This window comes from Rhipicephalus microplus, chromosome 1 (assembly GCF_043290135.1).
Source record: "Rhipicephalus microplus isolate Deutch F79 chromosome 1, USDA_Rmic, whole genome shotgun sequence".
Taxonomy (NCBI): domain Eukaryota; kingdom Metazoa; phylum Arthropoda; class Arachnida; order Ixodida; family Ixodidae; genus Rhipicephalus; species Rhipicephalus microplus.
In genome coordinates, this window is record NC_134700.1 from 11701806 (window position 1) to 11727203 (window position 25398).

The 25398-nt window shown below is 47.5% G+C and overlaps 1 protein-coding gene across 3 annotated transcripts in view; it reads right to left on the reverse strand.

Annotated features, from left to right (window-relative positions):
• Positions 1 to 308: 308 nt before the first annotated feature.
• Positions 309 to 25398, reverse strand: part of LOC119178179 (heat shock protein 60A) — a 170811-nt gene continuing 145721 nt past the window's right edge. For all 3 annotated transcript variants that reach the window (XM_037429361.2, XM_075886726.1, XM_037429360.2), the window contains 2 exons: positions 17470 to 17805; positions 309 to 1074 (listed from right to left, as the gene is read on the reverse strand). In XM_037429361.2, the coding sequence (XP_037285258.2) occupies positions 925 to 1074; positions 17470 to 17805 (486 nt within the window). In that variant the 3' untranslated portion in view covers positions 309 to 924. The remainder of the gene's footprint in view (positions 1075 to 17469; positions 17806 to 25398) is intronic.

Below are 25398 nucleotides of genomic sequence, written 5' to 3' on the forward strand. Positions count from 1 at the left end.
GATCACCAGCGCGTAACACAATGTTGTGGTCATGTCACTGCTACACTGCAGTAATCCGTTCCTTTGCAGCGTTCCAACCTACTGCTGATTCTATGCTCGCCTTTCATGGGTCCACAATAGAACCAAAGCAGTGGAAAGGTGATCTCTCACAATCTCAAACAACCAGAATTGTCGTTGAGCTGGGCATCAATTTGTAGCAGCATCACTTAATGAGATGACCCTGTAACTTTGCATAGTACTAATGTGTCGTTTCTAAGACGAATAATTGCTCTCATGACAGACAAAAAAGAAAAAAAAAACCGAAAACATCAGTAAAGCAACTTTTTATATGAACATGAAAAACACCACGCAGTTTTTTTGTTACACATTTACTCTATAATTGATGATGGAGCCCAACAATGAATGGCATCTCCTGCATCCATGCAGGAATACGCAAATACTATGCACAATGTAAACGCTGGCTCCACGCATGTGACACCCATTTCCAGCATACAGGGCGTCAATGAACTGCTCCAGCCGTCAAATGAAGAGGCAGTGTGCAACACCGAAATCGCGTCTCTGACGCACTGCACACATCGAACTGTGGAGCCCAAGGGTAATCCAATTCTGAGCTCTTGAACCCAGCACTCATGACTTTATATAAACTATACTACACATTTCGTTCAAAATAGTCTGGCTAAAAAAATAAAGAGGAGGAGGGGGAAGGGCATAGCATAACCAAAGCTGCAGGCCAATCCTTCGGCTCTCGTTAGTACTCCCCATTTAGTCGTTATAATACACTACTACAGCATTAGGAGCAATCTTGCTAGCATCCACCGAGAAACTCCACTGGATGTGTTGATCAGATCCCGCTCTTCTTGCAGGCGTCTTGTGAGCAGATTGCAGTGCCAGGTTTTTTCCAGCAGGTGGTTGCTGCTGTCCTCTTTACATGCCCATGCCACCCATGCCTCCCATGGCACCCATGCCTCCCATAGCATCAGCCTTGTCTTCCTTGGGAAGCTCCACAACAACAGCCTCGGCCGTCGTCAAGAGGGAGGCCACACCAGATGCATCCAGCAAGGCTGTTCGCACAACCTGCACAGCAGGCATGCATCGTTCTATTACAGTTTTTTACGGCAAAACATACCAGGTTTACTGATTATAATAGATAAAAAAAGCAAGGAAACACATTCTTTGTAGTAATTACAATCTACAATATAACCTCATTACAGCTGATGATGTCAACAGCAACATATTTGATTCGGTTGGCAAATCACCACTGTAAAAGCAAGTGAGTAAATGTACACGTGTTGGGTTTGTACAACCACATGACTGTTCATTCTGAGAGTGCCACTCAACACCACAAGAGTCATGAGACACATTTGACACAATTATACCTGAAAATTTGTTATAAAAATATCTTATTTATGACAAGGCTATTCTTCATTTATTTTGTTACAACCAACAATTCGTTATATTCATGCTTGTGATATCAAGGTTTGAGTGTCAAAAGAAAGTGGACGAAAAGATAACTAGCCTGGCAAACCGCGAACCAGCGATTTTTAAATAGTGCATTCAATACTTGACTAATTAAGTTACAGTGGCAGTCATCCAGGTGTTCCAGCTACCTTAAGCCAAGGGGTGAAAGATACAATATTAGAAGCAGGCAAGTGAAACCAGCAGCACACTGCTGACAGTCGCCTTGTTTACGACAGAGAATGTTAGTTATATAATTATTAATTTTTTAATTACGATGACTTGACTAGCTATATATTAACTTTTAGCAAGCCATGCGACTTGCAATGTTCGAGAACACCTTCAGAAATCTCACGGAATACAAAAAACGCCATGTGACTAGCACAATCACTTGTGGCAAGCATGCTGCTTGCTCTCAGCCACGACTTGCCGTATTTGTTGCACTGATAGGCCGCTAAGTTGGTGGTGGTTTCTTGGCTCGTTGCCAGCCAGTTGGCACACGTGATGGCGAAGCTTGTAGCCAGCGCAGGATGCCAAAGATTTATATGTACCTTACTTACTCACAATTTTCCTGCACTTTCTTTCAGGAGTAACTCAAAGAAGTAAAACCTTTGAGTAATACTAATTAAGACTGACCTTGAAAATAAAACCGCACGTTCAACACAAGGCAACATTTGTTTGGACAGCAAAGCCACTAGCAAATAGAGCCTCAAGGGTCATCGCATAGAGACTCTAGATATGATTAAGAAGTGCCATTTCAACCTGTGGATATTTCCTAGTCTTAGGCCTACAGAATGCCCGACACGTCATGTTGGTGGCTGTCGCCTGCTTGTGCTGCTGTCACCAGTAGCAAACACGAAACTCTGTAGTCCCTGCCAACAACCCTGTTGCCGTTGTTTAGTGCATGATCAATCAACTTTTCCGCACTCAACACGAGGACGCAAACGAAAGATTCACAAGGACAAGTGCACACTATCAAGTGACTTTCATTCAATAAAAAAACACAATATAAACTCATTACAGCACATAATGGTCACTCTGCATGAGCAGAATGACATAGTATGTTCTTTTACATAAAAATAATAAAAGCTTTAACACACACATTGAACTTTCACATCTATTATGTAAAAGAGTACACGGTCATTCCATGCCAAACGCCCCAGCCATTTTAGCAACCATCTCAAATGTATTCGCAAAAAATCCTGCAGACTTACTGCAATAAAAACAGTGAACTGCTAGAGTATTCCGGAGAAAACTTTAATGGCATAAAACAGTCGTTTTATGCCATCTACAATAGCACTTGCCGTAGTTTTGTCTGCACAGTTTCAGAAAGCAGCGATGCTTTGACTGGTTGAGCACACACTTTCGGGGATCTGTCAGTTACGTTATCGCCATACATGATCGTGTCAAGAGCGACCGCGGCTTCGTCCACAGCGATTGTGGCAACGACAATCACATGCACTGTAGAAGACTGTGCGTGCGTTCATCGCACGCGTACTTCCGAAACTTCCGAGTACGCTTCTCTCTGCCTTCATTCGACGGTTTCCGTACTAAACTTCGTAACACCCGCCATGAAGAAAATGTGTTTGAAACATTACAGTTGAGGCCCAATGAACATAGTAAAATTTGGCTGTGGAATATCAAGAGTTTGTATCTGCCGCACTTTCGCATCACTGCGATTGTACTGTACGTTTACATGAATGTCTATATATATAATTAGTCCCATATATGAGAAATTCGATATAAAAAAATACAGGCCCCGGGAGCTTACCTGTAGCGGACCATTACCTACAATAGGCAGATTAAAGAATGACAACTAATTCTCCACGCTGTGGTGTACACGTATCCCAAAGGAGTACGGCCACCAGCATGGGTTTGGTCTTAGCGAGCCGCAGGGCCCAAAGCGAGCCGCAAAGACCAAAGGGCATACGAGTAAACTCGAACAACCCTCTGTGGGACGTGAACGCAGTTTTACACTGGTCACGGTTACCCATCCGGACCTGTAGGTAACCTCTAGAGGCGTCAAGCGTGGTAAAGTACCGTGCATCACCCAGGTTACCTACGATGGAGTTTATCGTGGGGACCAGATAGGGATCCTTAAGAGTCACTCCATTCAGACGGCGATAGTCGACGCACAGGCGATGACTGCCATCTTTCTTAGGCACCAGCACAATTGGAGACGCCCAGGAGCTAGACGAGCGGCGAATAATGCCAGAATAATGTCATCTAGCAACCCATCGATAATCTGCCTTTTGGCGAGACTGACGGGCCTGGGGTTACACTTCAAAGGAAGCGCGTCACCAGTTTCGACCACATGGCTCACTAAATCGGTGCAGCCAGGTTGATCGGTGAAGAGCTCGTCGTACTGACGTAACAGTGTCGACAGACGAGCCTTCTGTGCTTCATCCAACTGAGTCGCGCAGGCAGCCAAAGGATGTAGTGCCTCATCGTGTCGTGTCGGTCGATCCACACAGGGGTTTCGAGCCGACGAGCGCAGAACGCCAGGGTACGACCCCAAAGTTGGCGCACGACACGGTTCGTGCCGCGCCTCTCGTTCCCGAAGGGGACTGTGAGAGGGCAAATGCGGTGAGCGGGGGCTTGGCCCCGAACTCTGCGCAGGGCACGTTTCCAACGCTTCTGCCGCAAAAACGACGGTAAGCGCCGGCGGGCTGATGAACGGCTTGAGTTGGCAAAATGGGCCATCACGATAGCCGCCATTCGCAATGTCCACAACGATACCGGTTTTAAGGAGAAAGTCCCGACCGAGAATCACTGGAACATTGAGCCCTGGAAGATGAACAAGACGACAGCGTCTCATTCGATCTTCCCATCGGACAGTCAACCTTGCAGCGCCTGCCGAATGGGCCACGCCTTTCGCAAGAGTGAATGTCGTTCGGCTGTCCCGCAAGCGCACCGAGTGCTTCTGCAAGTGGGACAACACCTGTTCGCCAAACAACGAGGCGCTAGCGCCCGTGTCCAGCAAAGCCGAAAATTCACGGCCGGCAATGGTGACAGGAATGAACGGCGTGTGCTTATCAGCAAGAAAAGTGCTTGCCCTGCATGCAGAGGGAAGAAGCAAAGGTTGGGTCGCTCGTGCATTCACACGACCCGGAAGCCCGTTTCCCTGCCTCGCAGGAGGCCTGGATCCGGTGCATTCCCTTGCTATGTGCCCTCTTTCACGGCAGCGGTAACAGCGCACTCCATCACTGTCTGTATTCCCAGACGGAGCAGCCTCGAACTGTCGTGATCGGCTCGCTACGTTATCGTAGGATACGTTTCTGCGAGCCGCACCTCCCACATTACGTTGGGTTGGAAAGCGTCCCTGTGTGGAGGCTTCAGGTGGAGCAGCGCAGGCTGCCCGCCTTTCATGCGTAAAGGGGTCAAGAGCGCGATCGCTCAACTCCCACGCACAGCCGGTTGCAGCCGCAAAGGCGGCGCCGAGAGGCTGTTGGGTTGTTGCGAAGCGCAGCGCGGCTCAAGGGCATCGCTGGCTGGCAGCAGCGGGCGATAGGCACGCGCGGCGAGAATGTCGCCTTGGATGCGCTTCGCCTCGGCGGCCAACTCTTCCAAGTCCTGTAAGCAGCCGCCGCGCAGGTATGCCGAAAAAGTCGGATGTGCCTGCCGTATCACCCGTTCGACGCGTTCCTCGTTCGAGGCTCAGCGATAGAAATAAGTTCATCCATCGCACGTACATACTCCTGTAAAGACTCGTCAGGAGCTTGTGTACGGAGCTCGAGCTCTCGCCGCATCCTAGTTTCGTAGTCAGCGGGTAGAAATTCGCGCAAAAAGACTGCACGCAATTCCTCGAGGTTTGCTGCACGGTAACCGGTAAGCTGATACCATCTCCCCGCCGTGTCAGCCAGTGCAGCTGGAACAACACGTTCGAGCACCGCCTTATCATCCAAACCCATCGCTCTTTGATAACGTGACAGAAAGTCGAGGTAATCTCGAGCGGTGAGCTCATCACCGTATCCACTGTAGGTTGGCAAAGGCAACATAACAGCGGGATGACCGCTTTTCGGGCCAGCCGAAAGCGTTTGCACAGCTCCCGAGAGTGCTTGGATCATCTGCACGGGGTTTTGCAGCAACGTCTGCGTTATCGCACCGGCTTCGTAGGAAATCGTTGGTGCGTTAGTGGCGCGGTCGAGCGAAGCCGAGCAGTCGCCCAGCTCGATCAGTGGGGCGGTTTCAAACAGACCACCGCCCTGCGCGCCATTCCTAGAGCAAAATAGGCTCCTTGTGGGATTTGCCTGTTGTGGAACCAAAGGCGCACTTGGTGCGGCTACCATCGACAATTCAGGCGCCTGCTCAGCGTGCGTTCGAAGTGTCTGTTGCACGGCTGATTGCGGGCAAAAGTCTGCGAGGGCCAAGGCCTGCGCTCCGTAAATTCCGCAGGGAACCGACTGCGAGCGCTGTGCCGGCGAACTGCCATGCATGCCAAAGCGCGCATTAGCAGTCGGAGGCGCTTGTGCGTAACGTTCGGGTAGGGCAAGAGGCCCATTCCGAAGCGACGCGCCGTCTCCAAAGGGAGCGGCTAGGCGCCTCGTGTCGTCACCGCAATAGGGGGTGCCGACACGGACGGGTGCAGAAGAGTTCCCGTCAGTAGAGGCAATGGCTTCCTTGTGCAACGCGGCATCCGCTAAAAGGGACAGCAGACAAAAATCCCGCAAAGCAGCCATGTTGCGACGAGCCCGAATCGCGCAGGCGAACTGACTTGCTAAGAGCAGTCAAAAGCTAGAGCTTTTGATACCGCGTTGGGCGCCAGTGTGGTGTACATGTATCCCGAAGGAGTATGGCCACCAGCGTGGGTCCGGTCTTAGCGAGCCGCAGGGCACGCGTTAACCGTCGCCGTGGCGAGAACACGATACTGCTCAAAGTTGCAACACTTTATGGTGGCAACACCAAACGCAGTACAGCCCGTTGCAAAAGGTGCGGCGGGAAAGCAAATAGGCTTATCCACGCCACGGGCACAAAGTACTACACAGGGTGCCACGAGCATGTCTCCGGTAAAGGTGATCCACGGAGACACTGGGACCAAGGCCCGTTTGTTCGAGCGAGGGCAAAGGAGCTCGCGTCGGCTTCGAAGGGAGACGGGTCGGCGTACCTAGGCCACGCACTAGGACACCATACCACCCCTCGGCCGTGCGTACACAGCGGGGCAACAAAAGGGGAGCGTTCGCGTCGGGTGCGAGGCGCCGTCGGCGAAGTCCGACAAGCCCCGAGTGACGAGAGTCGACGGACGGAAATGATAGCGTGGCTCACCGCTTGCTGTCCCGGAGAGTATCTGTCCGCTCCTGACGCAGCGCGCGGAAACCTCTGGGAAGCCTCCGCGCGCGGCGCCACAGTCAACATCCGCTACCGGGTGAGGGAGTTAAACGTCACTCCGCTCACCCACCACGGCAGAAAGCAAAGGAGGGCAGACATGTCGGGACATGAGAACGACAGAAAAGGCGGCAAAGCCCGCGCAAAGACAGCGGGCTAGCCTCAATTTCCACAACGCACGCCGCAACAAAATCATTTATTTGCAGGAAAACAATTGCTTATCTTGGCCTGCATATTTAATTTCAAAATAAAGTTGAAGACAGTAGTGTCGATCTATTTAAGGCTGTCCAGGTGCGACAGCCCGGTTCCCTGCATGTGGCCGATATGACGGCGAATGACTCTGAATGCTGACTCTGCTTCAGCGGCAGAGTACTCGTGTGTAGCCAGCCCCTTATCTGAACGATCCTCCTCGTCACATGAGCTGTCGGCCTGGGCATCCTGGGTCCCTGTGACCGCACCTATTATGTCTTCGTCAGCGAGGCTTGCAACCGCCTGGACATTGCAGTTAGCTCCACGAAATTGTCCGTAGACACTTCGTGTGGAACTGCTGCCGCCAAGCGGGACGACATATCGCAAACCGCGTCGTCAATGCGCTAGTGGTCGCCGTCTTGAAGCCTGCCTTGCGGAAGCAGCTGACCACTGTGTCTGTCTTCGCATCTTGCCACAGGTTGAAGATCTCCACATAAGGAAACTTCGTGGAGATTTCTGGCCACTTATTCGTCATTCTCTTCTGGATGTCCTGGCTGCTGATGGCTTCATTATCGCCAGAAATGCTTTTGCCAACAATGTTCTAGCGCTGCTTAAATCTGTGAAGTCACTCGTTGCTGTCGGCGAAGTTGTTTCACCGAGTGCCGCGGCAAACCATTTGGCCTTGGCGATCAGCATCTGACCATCCACCAAAATGTTCTTCGCGTGCACCTATAAAAAACCAGGTATAGAGTGCCTTTTCTGAGCACGAGCGCGCACTCTATACCTGGTGAGCAGGAGCGCGCACATGGCAGGCTCCCGACGTTCGCTGCTCCGTCACCTTTGCCTTGATATCTGCGTTGTTCTTCAACAGGGTACTCTCAGTGCTTCATGGTATCCCAAAGTCGTTCGTGATGGTCGAACATTTCTCCTCCTCGTCACATGAACTGTCGGCCTGGGCATCTTTGGTACCTGTGACCACAACCATTATGTCCTCGTCGGCGAGGCTCGCAACGGCCTGGACATTGCAGTTAGCTCCATGAAATCGTCCGCAGACACTTCGTGTGGCACTGTTGCCGAGAAGCGGAACGACAACTCGAACCGCGTTGTCTATGAGCTTGTTGTCGCTGTTTTGAAGCCTGCCTTGCGGAAGCAGCTGACCACTGTGATTGTCTTCCCGTCTCGCCAGGCGTTGAAGATTTCCACGGGAGAAAATTTTGCAGAGATTTCTGGCCACTTACTAGTCATCCACTTCTGGGTGCCCTGACTGCTGATGGCTTCGTTTTTCCCAAAAATGGCTTTGCCAAGGATGTTGTAGCGCTGCTTAAATCAGTGAAGTCACTCGCTGTTGTCGGTGAAGCTGTTTCACCGAGTGCTGCGCGAACCATTTGGCCTAGGCGATCAGCATCCGGCCATCCACCAAAATGCTCTTCGCGCGAAACTAGAAAAAACCAGGCATAGAGTGCCTTTTCTACATTCCCTTGGGCAGGTGCACGCACATGGCAGGCTCCCGGCGTTTGCTGCTCCAGCGCTTTTGCCTTGATATCTGCTTTGTTCTTCACCAAGGTACTCAGAGTGCTCCGTGATATCTCGAAGCCGTCCACGATGGTAGAACATTTCTTGCCCGCCTCACTACGCTTAATAGCCTTCAACTTCTCCGCAAAGTCCAAAATCTTGCGCTTCTTGACACTGCGAGGATTCAAGGAGTCCGCACCGGCTTTGCACACCATGCACGCAAAAAAGGAACGCTGCACATGAGGTGGTACGATACACGGGCAACGCGATGACGAAAGCAACAAAGCGCTCGCGAGGCGCTGGCCACCTGCAAGGGCAACAGCAAAAGGTGCGAGCTGTGGTTGGCTGATCAGAACTCGCAAAACAGCAACAAAAAAATAAAAGGCGAATGAAGGAGGACGTCGGCTCCTTCGTTTCTGCTTTCCGAGCCGACGAGTACGCGAAGAAAGCATGAGAAAAGAAATAGAAAAAAAAAAGCTGTTCCGCAAGTTAGAGATTGTGCAGCCCCAGCCCTCTCGCCTTTACCTTTTTTTTTTTTTTTCCGGGTTTTGGCAGAGCCGTAGTGCCATGCGGACGTCGCTGGGCACTGCGACTGCCGAAGCGCACAGCTCACGCGGCGTTCAATATATCCAAAAGAGGATAAAAATACCCTTCGATATAAATGTGTAAATTTCTATACCTTTACAAAGGGATTTCAAGGGGATAACTTACGAGTTGGATATACCCGAAAATTCTATATACGTTGGTTCGACATATCCGTGTCCGACTGTACATTGAACTCTATGAGAGGGTGAACAGGAGTCGAAAAAGACCGCATTGTAACCGGTTCTGCACTATAAGCGGTTGCGTCTACACTGTAGATACAAAAAGAAATTATCACTTCTATTACGTCTTCACTGCAGAAAAAAAATGTCACATTTTGGGTTGATGAAAACAATGAATCTGGACAGATGTTGAAACTTCCGATTGATTTGTGGGGTTTAAGGGGAGATGCGGGTCGAAAAACGCGAGTTTTTTTCAAAATTGCCAATTTTAAAATTTTCGCCCGTTTTGATAAGATTAGTACCTCAACTGTTATGCAAAAAAAAAATACAAATCGAGACTTAACTGGAAATGCTTTAAAATTGCATCTAAAGAGCACAAGGTGCCTGTTAAGGGGGGACGCGCCCTTTGAAAACCGAAAAATCGCGAAAAAGTCAATTTTTTGAAAACCACATACTCGGGCAGTATGACTCATAAACTGCCTCTACTATAAATATCAATGTCTAATTCATCGCGAAAGTACGTCAAATAAATTTTATAACATGCCGCGGCAGCCGGCAAGCGGCGAGCGAGCGCCAAAAATACCCCAACTTCGCGCGCTCGCCATTTCCCAACCGCTCGGCCGATCACCGCCATCTTGATGTTGTTTTGCTTGTAAATTCTCGCGCTTTTTTTTTTTCGCCACCCGCGGCAGTGGCGGTGGCGCTCCGAGGCGGGAGTCGCTCACGATTGGGGGGCTCGCGGAAGCTTTCGAATGTCCCGCTGCCTGGATGCGAAGCCGCGATTGGACAAAGCGCGCGCCTCTCGAGAGAATGGGGGAGCGCGCGGCTCCTATTGGCTGCTGCGCGCGATGACGTAGCTGCTTTTCCGGCATGCGTCGGCTCGTCGTCTGCACCGGCGCTTGCAATGCCGGCGTTCTTTCTGTGCCCCGTTTGCCATCATTCCGATCGGTCGGCACACGTGCTCCTCTATCTTTCACCGTCTTCACGAGACGATCTTCTACCGTCTTTACGAGACGATCTTCCGCCGTGTTCACGGGACGCGGATTGTTGCGCTGACGGTCACGATGGGCATTTCGAAGTTCAAGACTCGGCACGCGTTCGGTTCAAGAAAGCGTCAGCTGAAGCTCGTACGCATGGCGAAGCTCACCTGCACGCCCACGCGCGGCGACAGTTGCACCGATGCTTCCGCTTCATCTTTTCAAGACGATTGCGTCGACGCTTCTAGCGACGAGACTTCTACACCATCGGCACAAGGATCCGTCGTGACGAGTGAGGCTGGTGTTTCGTGCTCAAGTGCGCCTGGTGTGTCGCGCTCGCCAACCGCATTGATTCCGGCCCCGAACAGTGAGACCGCGTCGTCGACTGTGCACATCCAAACACGTTTTCGGACGTGCGAGGAGTTGGCGACGGCGGAGAGAGAACGTGCTGCTGTGCAACGAAAGCTTGGCGCTATGCCAGCGACCGAGAGGAAGTTTCAAGCGATGATGCCTGAACCCGAAGCTGCCACCGCTACGACCGAAGGCGAGAGATATTTCCTCGTGCAAGGGGATGCCCTTAGCGACATGCTGTCCAAGACCCCGTGCCCGCGCTGCCTCGCGACCGGGATGAAAGTTCAAGGAGGCACCCAGCTTGGACTTGCCACGAAGCTTGAGCTGGTATGTCCACATTGTGGAATAGTTTCAAGTTCGTGGAGCTCTGCTCGTCAGAACGAGTCAAGGGCCTTCGACGTGAATATAAGAGCCATTACGGCCATGAAACAAATAGGGAAGGGACAGACAGCCCTCAACGACTTTTGGGCAACTATGAATGCTTCCCACCGTGGCCTGCACAACAGAACTTTCCAGAGGCACCTGAAGCAATTCAGAGAACTACAGCAACAGACCCTGGATAAATTCTATGAAGAATCGGCTTCTGCTGTGAAAAAGGTGTACAAGGAGATGGACCCATCTTTCTGCAAGGACATTACAGTGAACTATGATGGCACGTGGCATAAGCGCGGACATACATCTCACATTGGAGTTGGAGCAATCATCGAGTATCACACAGGCCTCATCTTGGATGCTGTAGTTTTATCGAATCAGTGTCTCGGCTGCCAGGTAGGACCGAAGCCTGAAGACGAGGGCTATGCAAGCTGGTTGAAGCACCATGTGTGCCAAAAAAACACTGATGCCAAGTCTGGGAGGATGGAGGTTGAAGCAGCTGCAACTCTGTTCTCACGTTCACTGTCCACGCATAACCTCCGGTATACAACCATTGTATCTGATGGGGACAGCGCCACATTCTCTGCCCTTCAACAAGACAATGTTTATGGGCTAGTCCCTATTGTGAAAGAAGAATGCTTGAACCATGTCCGGAAGAGGATGGGCACAGCCCTACGTAATCTTGTGCAGAAAAGCGAACAGGCTCTAGGAGGGAAGGGCAATTGACAAAAGCCCTTATTGATAAACTCACAGACTATTATGGCTGGGCACTGCGGAACAATTCAAACAATGTGGCTGCAATGCAGCGTGCAGTGATGGCGTCATATTATCACGTCACCTCAACTGACGAGGATCCTCACCATGACTTGTGCCCGGAAGGTGCAGACTCGTGGTGCCGTCATAATGCCTGCAAGGGGAATGGCGTGCCACCTCCAAAGCACAAATACAATCTTCCGGGCTACGTTGCAGAAGCGCTGCTGCCAGTCTACCAGCGCCTTTCGCAGGCTTCTCTACTGCAACGCTGCCTGGGAGCAAAGACGCAAAATGCATCAGAGTCATTCCATTCTGTCCTATGGTCCTTGATGCCCAAGGAGCAACATGCATCATTGATTGCTGTCGAGACAGCACTGCATGACGCAGTTTTGCGGTATAATGCCAGCTGCTACAGGGCCACCCAAGAGTTGTTGTCATCAGTGGGACTCACACCTGGCCACCTAACCATTCAACGAGCTGCGGAGAAAGACTCTCTGCGTCTGAGAAAGGCTCAGAAACGGATGAATGAGAAGCAGGAAAAGCGGCAAAGAAAAAGAGAGCCTAAGGACACATCTAGCTACTCTGCAGGGTCATTTTAGACCATAATAAATGTTTGAAACTTTCGAAGTCAATTTTCTCAGAATGACTTTTTTGGTAAGTGAGGCTGCTTAGTCAGGTGATCTCTCTGGAACTGCTGGTCTGATTTCTATCAGGTTTTTTTATTATGCACCTTAATAAATTGCCCAGGGCAAGACAAGCCTGCTTTTTCAATTTATTGTGTCTGTAATTTGTAATAATTAACTAAAACTTCATTGATGAGAGCCAAATTGTGAACACTAAATTCAGTGCTCTGCTAACATTTTTTGGCAAGGAAATTTAAAAAAAGGGCTCTGTCTTGCCCTAAAGCACCTATCCAGGAATCATCATAGTGAATTTCACAGTGCTAGCACATTTTTCAAATTCTCCAGACCCTGACTAAGGGACCCATGTGAACTACCCTGATAAATGGCTGTAACTTGGGAACCAGTGCATGAAACTTTGTGGTTATTCAAATGGCTTTGCTATTAGTGTACCCGGAAAATTTCATTAAGATATCTCAACAAACAAAAAAGTTGCCCTTCGAAGGTAGCCTCCCCCCTTAAAAGGTCCTAAGTATGCAGTCTTCAAGTACTTTGCCGCCAATAATGCGTCATTGCTCGCCATTGTTGATCGCATGAGTCGAAGAGTCTAGCCTCACTCTTCAAATAACAACAGTTTCTCTCGCTGATGCAGCGCAAGAAGTCATAAAAACAAGCACGCTTCTGCGCGTTTTTTGAACCCCGCGACTGGCTTATCACGTGATACGTATCTGAGACCACCATTGGCCACTGCGCGCTTGTATGTGCTGTGAAATCTATTTGCGGGGTCCATGTCTTATCGAGCAGCGCAGCTAAACCATACTTTTTTCGTGTAATTATCTCCGTTATGAATGAAAAAAGGAATTGCTTGCAAGTGAAAGCCGCTGTGCGGCGTGCTCTGTAGGAATGGGCTACGAGCAGCTGGTCTGATTTGCGGCAGTTAATTTGTTGGCTTGCAAAATCGCGTCAAAAGTTATTCACACCCGTCAGCCGGAAAGTTCATGATGTGGCAATGGATGACGTCAGCGCCAATCTTGCGAGGTCGAAAAAGCTTGCAGTGAGAGAAGTTAACAGGGACGACATTGCCTTTGTACAATGGTATGTGGCACAAACATGGCCACAAAATGGCATGACACTGGACTAAGTTAGGATTTCGCAGTCCTGTCGAACTTCTTCCTAGCTTGCAGTTGGCACAACGCTCTGCCAGATGGAGCGGAAGTTTGGCAAGCGTTTCATGGCCCTGTCTGTGAGCGAAATGTGTGACGAGCCGGCTCGAAGAAGACGAGAGGGACAAACTTATGGTGCTGGCGTATTTTAGTCGCAGTGGCCACTACAATAAGGATTGTTCTTTTTGGTGAGCAAATATCATCAGGTTTAATGATATCCGTCATAAATAAAAACTCAATTTTTTAAAATGTGTTTTTCTCAGAACGCAAATTTTGCAATTTTTTCTAATGTGCCCTTCTTTTTTCGGGCACTTCTATTGTTTGGATCTGCATGAAATTTTGCTCAAATTTTTTCCAAAGTATGACAAATGCAATTATTTAGTTTAAATTTCCATACTTTATTGTACAATAAAAAAATGTATGTAAACCTTTACTAGTGTAGATGAAATGTGGACTTTTAGGTCTATTATTTTCTACACGTATTACATAATTTGTATGTGAATCCTAATTAGTTATTTGCATTCTACACTTTATTTGAAACATTATGAACTATAAAGAGTAAAATATTACAGAAGTTTAGGGATGGAAAAAGGGAGCAAAAGGGTTAACACTTTTGTAGAGCTTAAAGTGTGCAACTTGCAAGAAAACTAATTATATATTTGAAAGCAGCACATAAAGTTCCATAAACAACTCAAGTTTCATTGCTCTAGGATGAATATTAAAAAACAGTGTCTTCGAGTAGTATCTCCCCTTAACGTCCCAAAACTACGATATGATTATGAGAGACGCCGTAGCGGAAGGCTCCGGAAATTTCGACCACCTGGGGTTCTCCAATGTGCACTCAAATCTGAGCACACGGGCCTACAACATTTCCGCCTTTATCGGAAATGCAGCCACCGCAGCCGGGATTTGATCCCGCGACCTGCGGGTCAGCAGCCGAGTACCTTAGCCACTATACCACAGCGGCAGGGCAGATGTTGAAACTTCTCTAGTACTATAAGCAATCGCATCGTTGCAGTGTATTAACCACACGCACTGCTTGCCTTACAGGGAGAAAATAATGTAGATGCAGGAGGCCATAACGAGTGAAGTCGTCGGGAAATAAGTAGAGAGTAAGAGAGACAAAATGACGAGCGAGGAGTGAAATCAAGGACAGGACAAGGCCCAAACAAAATAAAATATACACAAACTTGCAGGGTGTATTCTTTATGAAACGAAAAGCTTGCCGCCTCGATGCTTAATCTACAACAGAAAGCATGTCACACTGTTGTCTTCAGACTGCACCAGTCTCGAATTTCAATTGTTTTCAAGGTCAAAATACAACGCCTGAAGCTTCGAAGGCCTGGAGAGTTCACTTTTCAAATTCAAGGGTTTCCGAGGTTTTCAAGGATTGACGCGTAGTTCGAAAGCAGAACACTTGAGTAATCTTTTACGGCAATAAGCATGCTACCGCTTTGAGCATCCTGCCTCTCCTGGAGAAAAGCACCAAGGTTGGGCAGTACACTTACAACGGAACTACACAATTTTTCGCGTATTAGTAAAGCACGATTTCACAATTCCGAAAACATCACTCTTACTGCGACAAGACGCTTGCTAAGAGAGAAAATGTGCGAAAATAAAGAAATTGCCACGCATTTGGGAATCGACGTTACGTGTAGCATGCGGAAAGAAGGTCACTGTGTTGCAATTTGTTTATTGAGCGACACGACATAAAATGACGCTACTGTATTTACTCGCGTAATCCTCGCACTCGCATAATTCTTGCACCCCCCCGCATCGCCGAAGAAAAATACGATTTTTTTTTTTTCTCGAGTAATTATTGCACCCCCGAAAACTGCCCCAATAATGTCGTCTGCTCGTTCCAGCCATTGATGATGATAGCACACGCCATGTGGCGCCATCTTTTAAGCATCAAGCGTACTATTGCACGCAGGTTCAATTTAATCTAAGCCAAGCCGAAGTGGCCAGTGCGCGTTGCGGCGTGTTTTGTATGCTGTGTGGGTAATCTTGGCACGTTATGGGATGATACTGAAGCTACACGGCTGCTTCGAGTTGCAAGTGATAGATCATGCACTAAACGACGGCAACAGGGCTGCCAGTAGGCCCTTAGGAGTCTACAAGTTTTGTGTTCGCTACTGATGATGGCAGCTGAAAGCCACCAAGACGCGTTGGACCTGCAGTGTGCCTAAAACTGGGATTGATGGTAAACATTTCTTCAGAAGGAAACTGCGGACGATTCTGTTAAATAGCCATCAGCAAAATACTGACGTCCTATGCTTACCTTTTGAGGGCTCCTGTTGAGCGACGAACGCTATTGCTACGCTCACAACGCCCACAAGCTTTGCGTATGGTATTCTAATTCTTGACTAATTGCTTGCACTTTTTGTGTCGCAAATCTTGCCTTGTGTTGAACCTCTGCTTTTATTGTTGAGCTAAGTTCTAATTAGTACTTCTTAAAGCTTGCTGTAAGTTGCTGGTGTGAGAACCCTCATTTGCGGCCACTTCGTTAGCTTTTTCGCTCTGTACGTTTTCGTGGAAAGTTTTCTCCGCGTAATTCTCGCACCCCCCAACTTTGCATCGGTTTTCCGGCAAAAAAAGTGCGAGGAATATGCGAGTAAATACGGTAAATGTATGTTTAAATTTTGAAGAGTTTTAGATGTTTATATAACCAGTTGTTTGCACACGCGCAATGAGGCCACCTGGAACATGCGTATTAGCAACACCAGAAACTGATATGAAGTGCTGATGGGCGTGAGGATGCTGGCCCTGGACACTGCTACGTAAATAAACTTCAGCGCATGGCAACTAACCACAATTGACGTGAACCCGACGTGACGGCTGCATCAAAGGTGTACATACGTAATGTTTATATAATTGGGTAGGCACCACTGCAACCACTATTAATGTTTCACAAAGATTAGCGTCTTCTTGAAAAGTAGTTCAGAGATTTGGCGTAGCTCTGCGCTAAATGCTTCACTGCCATGCAGAATGCCTGGGTTCGATTCCAGCTGGGACCCTGACATTTTATTTATTTATTTTTATTTACAAGTACTGCAGGCCCTGTTCGGGCCCAAGCAGGAGTGGGTAACAAATGTCAGTGACAAAAACAGAATATTTATTCTGTTAGGGCACATTTATTCGGGCACGTTTATTCTTTAGATTTGTTGGGTTTACGCTACCAGTGTCAGGTATTTTTTAACGCTCGCGCGATAAAATTGCGCATGTGTGTTCTCGTCGTTCCTGGGTAGATATTAGGTGTCTGTCAACTGCGGCACATACCCGCATACCAGTGGCACATACCCACCCGTGGGTATGTGTCACTGCCTGACTGGAAGTGTTCGACGACATAGGCGACAAGATTGTGACATTCATGTCTTGACCAACGCGTGTATTTGTCAAACCATCTTACCCTCTCATGATAATTTTGGTTCACGCAAAGTTAAGAGGGTGACCACGAGAGCACCCAAACGTAAGCAGCTGATAGATACCTCAAAGTAACCAAAGTTCACTAAGAAATGCTTCGCATTTAATACAGGTGGAGACACCTTGTCACACCTAAACATTGTCACACTAAACACCGTGACATCATGGAATGTGAAGTCATCTACTGGGTCCTACGTAGCTTCCAATCGATAAACATAAAGTACATTTGTCTCCTGCAAGTGCCATAGACCTAGCATACTAAGTTTCAGAAATTTCATTCAGTCAATGTCACAAAAATACGGAAAGTACATCTTGAAATTTTTTATGTTTCGGAGATTTCAATGCGAAAATGAAAAAATTAAGCTTCAATCTCAGTTCCCTCAACTAATAATCAACTTATGATAGTGATACCTATGGCTTTACAGTTCTCAAAGAGCAGTTCGTCTATCATAACCAATCCATTGTTTTTCTGCAACAACATAACTGTTTGTCCAAGGGCGTTGAACTGCACTGTCACAATTTCATTGGCACAGCATGTTTTAATTGAAATAATGAACATTGTGCTCACCTTGGTGGGATCAATGATACCGGCCCCAATCATTTGGACATACTCGTTGCGCATGGCATCGTACCCGAAGTCGTCCTTGCCCTCGACAACCTTCTGTACCACGACAGCTGCGTCCACGCCGGCATTCTGGGCAATCTGCATGCAGGGCTGCTTGAGCGCCTTGCGCACAATGCCCACGCCCGTGCACTGGTCGTCGTTCTCCGTCTTGACGCTGTCCAGAGAAGGCAGGCAACGCAGCAGAGCAGTGCCCCCACCGGGCACAATGCCTTCCTCCACAGCAGCCCGAGTGGCGTTCAGGGCATCGTTCACCCGATCCTTCTTCTCATTTACCTCCACCTGCAGTACAGAGAGGCTCCTATCATAGCAGGCTCCTATCCCCAGTGCATTCCTCCAAGACGATTCTGAGAGGCCTCTGTCTTCCCAGTCGATCTAGACCCACCCCCATTCAAAAGCTTTTTACATCTAAAATGGTTTTGCACCTATCTCACTTCGTGCATTGTGCAAACAGCCCCACGATCAGTGCGTGCTTTTCCCCCTTTCCTGGGAGGAATTTTGACTGATTCTTCACGGGCGGAGTAGAGGATGACGATCTCATTGGAGGGACCTGGACTCAAATGTCTTCCCTTGCAGGGAAGCTTGGCAACATGGAGGTTATAAAAAGCGAAGGCAGAGAGACTTGGGTGTGCTTAATCTGTTTCATGTTACTCTAAACATGTGAATGCTGTGCATAAACGATTCTTGTTACGTACTCTGGCTCTTCTGCTAGTCTTCTATTAAGACTCTGATGGTTCCAGCCAGGATCACGCTACCCTACCCAAGATCACCAGAGTCATGGGCATTGTGGGATGTCCCGACACCTCATTCCTAACAGCGCACGGCTTTGTTACTTTATCTGGTTAATCGCGTCTCGAGAGTGCCCCGACTTAATGGGATTAAAGGGATACTGACACAAAACTTTGGAGCCAAGATAGTCTGCGGGATGAATTTTCGTGAACATTCGTATATCATCTCCAAGATAATAACAGCGAATGTAGCTTGGAAGGTATTTTAAATTGATTTTGAAGTTTGCGTGAGAGACCGACTCTATAGCGCTATAGACAGCCTCAGAGGTGATCCCCGAGGTGACCCCTTACTTCCCTGACGTCACTACGCTGCAGTCAACAAAACAAGTTATGACGTCACAGCCGCCATTTTTCTTTTGCTGCGTTAGTTCCCGAAGTCTATATTTCTCGACGGCTGGTTGTGAGTGCGTGGCCGTGGCGCACGCTTAGAAAGTTTGGTGTTTGGCGACATTCCAAAGCCATTTTCTATTCGAAATTAATTCTTGATGCGGATCGTGCGGAAGTGCGTCACAGTTCTGTGTGCCGTAGTGAACACGAGTTGCACACGCTAGGTGGCGACAGTTGCACCCAGTTTTTGGAACTTTCTCAAACCGAAGCTGAAAGTGATTGATAATGAGGGGCCTGTAATTAATTATCTATCACGTGCTGCAGCAAAAAATCTGTCGTGTCACGACTAATAGCCCTAGAGCAACGCATTGTAGCAAAAAAACACGAGGCCAAATTTATTGTGTCAGTACCACTTTAAGGTTAGCGTGGTAAGGTTACCGTGGTTTAGAGTCTGCACGCGTAGACTGATTGATGAATAAGACTGCAGGTGGGCAACGTGGCCTCCATTTACGCTGAAATTAGCGCAACTGAGAAAATTTTGAGGCTGGTTGGGCATTTTGGCACAGCGTGGTGAAATTTCAGCATATTTCATGGTTTTGGCGAAGCTCGGCCCAAGAGTAGTGAATTGTAGCAAATTGGCGCAGTTGGCACAGCTGTTGCACCCCTGCATGCATCGTCTTTGCGTCACATGTTCTCGATGCTGCAGGTCAAATTTTGCGATTGACGAGACATTTAAGGCATTCGTCTAAATATTCCCATTCTTTACACAAGGTACTATACTTCATTCTACACATCAGGTGCATGCAATGCTGTGAAAACTATGCAAGAAGTACAGTTAGCATGACGCATTCCTTCGCGCGTCTTCAGAACAGCCTTCGTCGTCGTAAATGCTGCCATGAGCAGAGCGTGAGCCTCCTTATGTTGCAAACGAGTTTTTCAGAGGCCTGTAAGATGGCGGAAGGGTTAAGAAAGGGAAATTAGACAACTACTCAACATTTATTGTGGCTTTGTGCCACTAAAAGATTGTTGTCTAATTTCCTTTTCTTCCTCCACATGATGCTTTACAGCCACCTGCAAAACAATATACCATGGAAAGAAAACAAGAAGGCGCTAACCGATCTAGCCACGTTGTAACAGACATACAACGGTGCTTATTTACTTCGTAAGTTACAAAATATTACAAAATATAGTAGTGTTCCTACTTAAAATAACGGAACAGCATTAAAGCTTCAGTATGGAACTGGCGTCCATCTTAATCTGCTTTATTTTTCACTTCCTCCTCCTCTTCTTTCCTGCCCCGGCCCTCGCGCTTCTTCATCTTCTGTCCAAAGGCTCATACCGCTTCACCCTTCCCGCTTTCTTTTAATTACCCCTCCTGGGGTAATACTTGAAGACATTCCCAATTGAAGCACATTCAACAGATCCACGTTCACCAGTGTACCAGACAGTCTTCAAAATTCCGTTCTGGGTGGCTGTCTTGGTCACAAAGTAAGGCCCATAAAATTTGGCACTGGAATCTCTTATTCCTTTTCTCACTAGTACGAGGTCGGTGACTTGAATGTCTGGCATGTCTGCTCGATGCCTCTTGTCGAAATTCTTTTTCATTCGTTTTCGGTACCTCTCCTCCTGTGATTTTTGTTGCCTCTCCTCGACAATCTTGAGGTTTTCCAAGAGTCCCAACTCACGGTCTGCCTGCAGAATAGGGGTCTCTCCTGTAGAAGCGTACTGTGGACTGCACCCCAAGCCACTTGTGTAGGATCGGTTATGATGTTTTACGGCTGCTTCTAAAGAACATTTCCATCCCCCAGGAAAACTATCGTACATCTTGATGTATTGTTTCACGTCCCGTATGGCACGTTCTGCAAGCCCATTCGCCGCAGGATGGTATGGCGCACAGAACTTGATCGATACATTGTGATCTCGAGCCCATCTTACTAGCTTTTCACTCTTGAACGCGGGGCCGTTATCGCATACGATTGTCCGCGTAGTTCTAAACATGTCCCTTTCGAGAAGGGTTATGACGCTATTTGCATCTTCTTTTCCTGCTCGTGCCGCGACCATCCTGGTGCATTCATCTATGGCCAGCAGAAAAGCTTGCGTTTTTCTGACTCCTTCCCGTTTCTTGTTAAGTTCAGCGAAATCCAGGTGAACTACTTCAAAAGGCACGTTCGAGTGGCAAGGTAGTATCATGGTGTCCGTAGGCTGTTTATACTTGACTTTGTGTACTTGACACACATGGCATGGACGAACGTACTGACTAACGTCTTTCTTCATGTGAGGCCACGTAAACCTCTTGACCAACTTGTTGTAGGTACGCCAAAAGCCGTCGTGTCCTCCAGATTCTGGGCTATCGTGGTACAAGTAAAGCACTTTGGAAACAAGAGTTGGTGGGACTTGATACCGACCTTCCGTAAAAACCAGTTGTTCTGAGCCTTCCCACAGCTTCACTTCATTGATTTCTTCAGATTTTTCTGTGTTGTTTTGTACCATCAATCTTGATAGAGCATCTGCATCGGTTAAAAGCGGTCCTGGTCGGTGCGAGATGGTAAAGTCAAATTGCTGCAAGTAATTCACCCATCTGGCGATACGCCCTTTAGTTTGGGTCATATTCAAGAGATGAGTGAGTGCCTGGTGATCGGTGAACAAAGTGAACTTCGTACCTTCCAGGTACGTGCGGAAGTAGTCAACGGCCTTCAGAACCGCCAGTGCTTCTTTTTCCGTAGTAGTGTAGTTTGTTTCAGACGGCTTGAAAGTGTAACTGTAGTAACCGACTACGTGTCGCTTTTCTCGGCCAGATGCTTCAATACATTTTTGATACAACACTGCACCAGTCCCATAATGTGAGGCGTCAGTGTTCAATTCAAAGGGTAAAGTGAAATCTGGTATACGCAGAACGGGGTCAGAAGAAATTCTGTGCACCAAGTCACGGTAGACTCTCTCACATTCGTCACTCCATTCAAAGGGAACTTCTTTCTGCGTTAAGCGCGTGAGGCATCTAGTTTTGACAGCAAAGTCCTTTATGAAAGATCGGAAATGTCCTGCCAATCCCAAAAACACACGCAGTGAATGGACGTCATATGGTTTCTTCAACTGGGAGATCTTCTCGACGGACTCTTGTTTTGTGCTTTTGGTGTTCCCATCGAAGACTCTTCCAAGAAACACCACTTTTTGTTGAAAGAATACACTCTTCTTAAAATTAACCTTGAGATGTGCCAAGCTCAAGGCGTTTAACACCTGAGACAGATGGTCCTGATGCTCAGCCTCTGTTTTGGAGAAGACTATAATGTCGTCTATGTACACATTACAAAAAACACCAAGGAATGGCTTTAGGACGTCGTTCATGATCTTCTGGAACCACGCTGGCGAGTTTTTCCAACCGAAAGGGAGCCGGTTGTATTCGTAGAGATCGAATGGCGTGATAAAAGCGGTGTACATTTTTGTTTCTTCGGTTAGTGGGATCTGCCAGAAACCTTTGCATAAATCGATGCGGGAAAAATGTCGGCAACCCCCGGTCTCATCTATAATTGTGTCGATCTTCGGCATAGGAAATGGTATGAGTTCTGTCTGACGATTGAGAACCCTGTAGTCGGTGCATAATCTGAAGGTTCCGTCTTCTTTCGGTGCGATCGTTATGGGAGAAGCGAAGGGTGATACCGAAGGTCGTATGATATCAGCATCTAGCATCTCCTGCAACTCTTTCTTGAGCCACATCTTTCGCTCCCTTGACATATTGTAAGGTGCTTTCCGGATGACGGCCTTGTCAGCGAGTTCGAAAGGAACCTTGTGGGACTTCATCGCCTGAGGATAGCTTCCTATGCATACAAGTTCAGGGTAGGTCGTTGCGATATCCGCCGCGCACTTGACAACTCGTAGATTATCTTGTCTACCCTGATTTGTCTCGTTCCTTGCTACTCCTTCTACTAGAACCACATCGTCCCAGTACACGTTGATCTTTAGTTTCTTTATATCTGGTCTTGATAGCAAAAAGTCGTACGTTACCCCCTCTATCACCAACACTTCGCTCTCTATTTGCTGACCCTGGAACTCGATGTTTACCAAGGCCCACTGATCATGCAACGTTACTTTTCCATCATAGCCTTGTACTCGTAGAATTCTTCCACTATGCAAGCGATTTGCATCCACCAGCTTGGCATTTATAATGGACACAGAAGCACCGCTGTCTACCAGAGCCATCATATGTTTGTTTCCTACTTTGACGGGAATGTGAAGTAGGCTAGAGCAACTTAAATAAACAGTCTCATTTGGAGTCATCGGGTGGGACTGATCACCCTCGTTTATTAGTTTTTTTCTGTCGAATACTCCTGAGCTTCAGTGTCGATATTATTCACTCGACCTCTTGGAACACGCCAGGGCAAGTTATCTGTGCGAGTTGCGAGGTGGCTCGGTTCTCGCTGAGCGCGGCTTGACCAGTCCGATTTACTCCGACTGAAACAGCTGCTTGACTCGGCGGTTATGCTTGTTTCCGAAGCTGATGGTATGTTCTGAAGACACGCGAGGAGGTCATCTAGAGTCTTTGGTGACAGTATTTGCACTTGCTTCAACACGTTAGTGTGCAATCCATGCATTATTAAGGCAACTACGGCCGTAGATGGAAGCAAAGGCTCCGCCAGCTTTAAAAGACGGCGTTTCTCAAAGAAGTACTCGACAAGGCAGCTTTGCTCAGACTTGAAATTAAGCGCCGTGTTCCATCTTTCTACTGGATTGCTTCGGAATACAGTCAAAAACTTTTTCCTCCACTGGCTCCAAGAGTCGTCACTGTCTTCCAGAATGCATGTTTCATACCACTTTCGCGCAACACCTCTCAAGTAAACGCGCATGTTGGTGATTTTAGCCTCATCAGAGAGCCACTTGTTTTTTCCAGCGGCATATTCGTAGAAATCAAGCCAACTTTCTGGATTTGAAGACACACCGTCGAAAGCATCAGGTTCTACGAAATTAGGTGTCGGTCTCTCAGCATTCAGAGAGCTTATAAGAGATGTCATTATTTGGTTTTGTTGAAGCATCTGTTCCTGTTGCAGCTGAAAAGCTTTCAAAACGAGGCTCACCTCTTCCGTCGAAGATCGTGATCCTGAGTGTTTTCGACGCGCTGGTTCAAGAACTAGGTCGTTGAAGGTCGCCACACGCAAGTTCACTTTCACAGCACCTTTCCGTCGTAGTTCAGTAGTGTCTACGGCTGCCTTTTCCACAACCAGGTTTACGAGTTCTTCCGAGCTGAGCTCACGAGGTAGGTCTACCGCTGCTTCGTCTTGAACTTGGTACTTCGAAAAGATGATCTCCTCGGAGGTCTCGTCTATGAAGAACGTCACCCACATGATGGCTTCGATGGCCGGCTGCGCCAAAATAATGTAGTGTTCCTACTTAAAATAACGGAACAGCATTAAAGCTTCAGTATGGAACTGGCGTCCATCTTAATCTGCTTTATTTTTCACTTCCTCCTCCTCTTCTTTCCTGCCCCGGCCCTCGCGCTTCTTCATCTTCTGTCCAAAGGCTCATACCGCTTCAATATTCTCATTTGATGCTGAGCCATTTTCACAAGTAACTGCACTGAACTATTTCTGAATGCGAGCGCATTGACTAAATTCTCACTAGTCTCCACAGCGCTACACTTGATATTCTATTGGCACCAACTGTCCGTCCAATCGTCCTCGGGAATGCAAACCGTGTGGCAGCTCGTCTAGCAAGCGGTTCGTGATGTTCTAGGTTTGTACAGGTTTTCAAAGAGAGAATTCAAGGATATTCAAGAACTTTCCAGGACTTGTTGCAACTTTTTCAAGGACTCCAAGTGACAAGCTAAGTTGGAATTCTTCAATCTAAAATTTTCAAAAATGACCAATTTCATTGCACTTATATTACATGGATATTGCAATTATAAAAAAAAAAACATAGTCTTAACTTCTCGCATTCTCTCCATAGGGAGAGGGCATAATATGCTGGAAAGCATGACATCATGCCCTCATCATCCAAAGGTGCTGTGTGTTCAGGAAACACATCTCAAGTCCACACAAACAAACTTTCTAAAGCAATATGCCATCTTCCACAAGACCGTTACGATGCTGCCGCGTTGTCGGGTGGTGTAGCTATAATAGTTGATAAAGGTGTTGCCTATAAGCAGATAAACCTCCGAACTTCTCTTGAGGCACTTGCTGTCCGAGCAGTGCTCTTCGGGAAGCTACTGACAATTACTTCTATTTACATTCCTCCGTGCTATCAACTTTCAAATACACAATTTCGAAGCTTCATTGATGAACTTCCTACGCTATATATAGTCGTTGGTGATTTAAGGGGAGATGCTACTCGAAAAACGATTTTCTTTAATAAGAGTCAGAATTTAACACAAATTGGCATGCTAATAGAGTTTTTTCTCCTCTTTTCAAATATGTCATTTATTTTCATGTAGATTGCTTGGTTTTCTTTCTGCAGGTCAGATACTGCAAAATTATGGCCATTGTTATGCAACGATTATGACCTATAAAAATTTGAGATAAAGCATGCAGATATAGCCGACTATGATCCTCTGGAACTGAAGAGTGCAAAAAACTATATAAATTTTGTGTGGAAAAAGGTGAAATACAATAATAAAATAGAAAAATTTACTATGGCTCTAGTTGCCAAGGGCTTTCAATGTTATGTAATTTTTGAAATACATAATCAAGCAGCACTGACAATCTGAATAGATACTTGTACTCTCTGGGCCTTCATCATGCTATGTGCAAAATTTCATAGAGGTATGACAATTCTA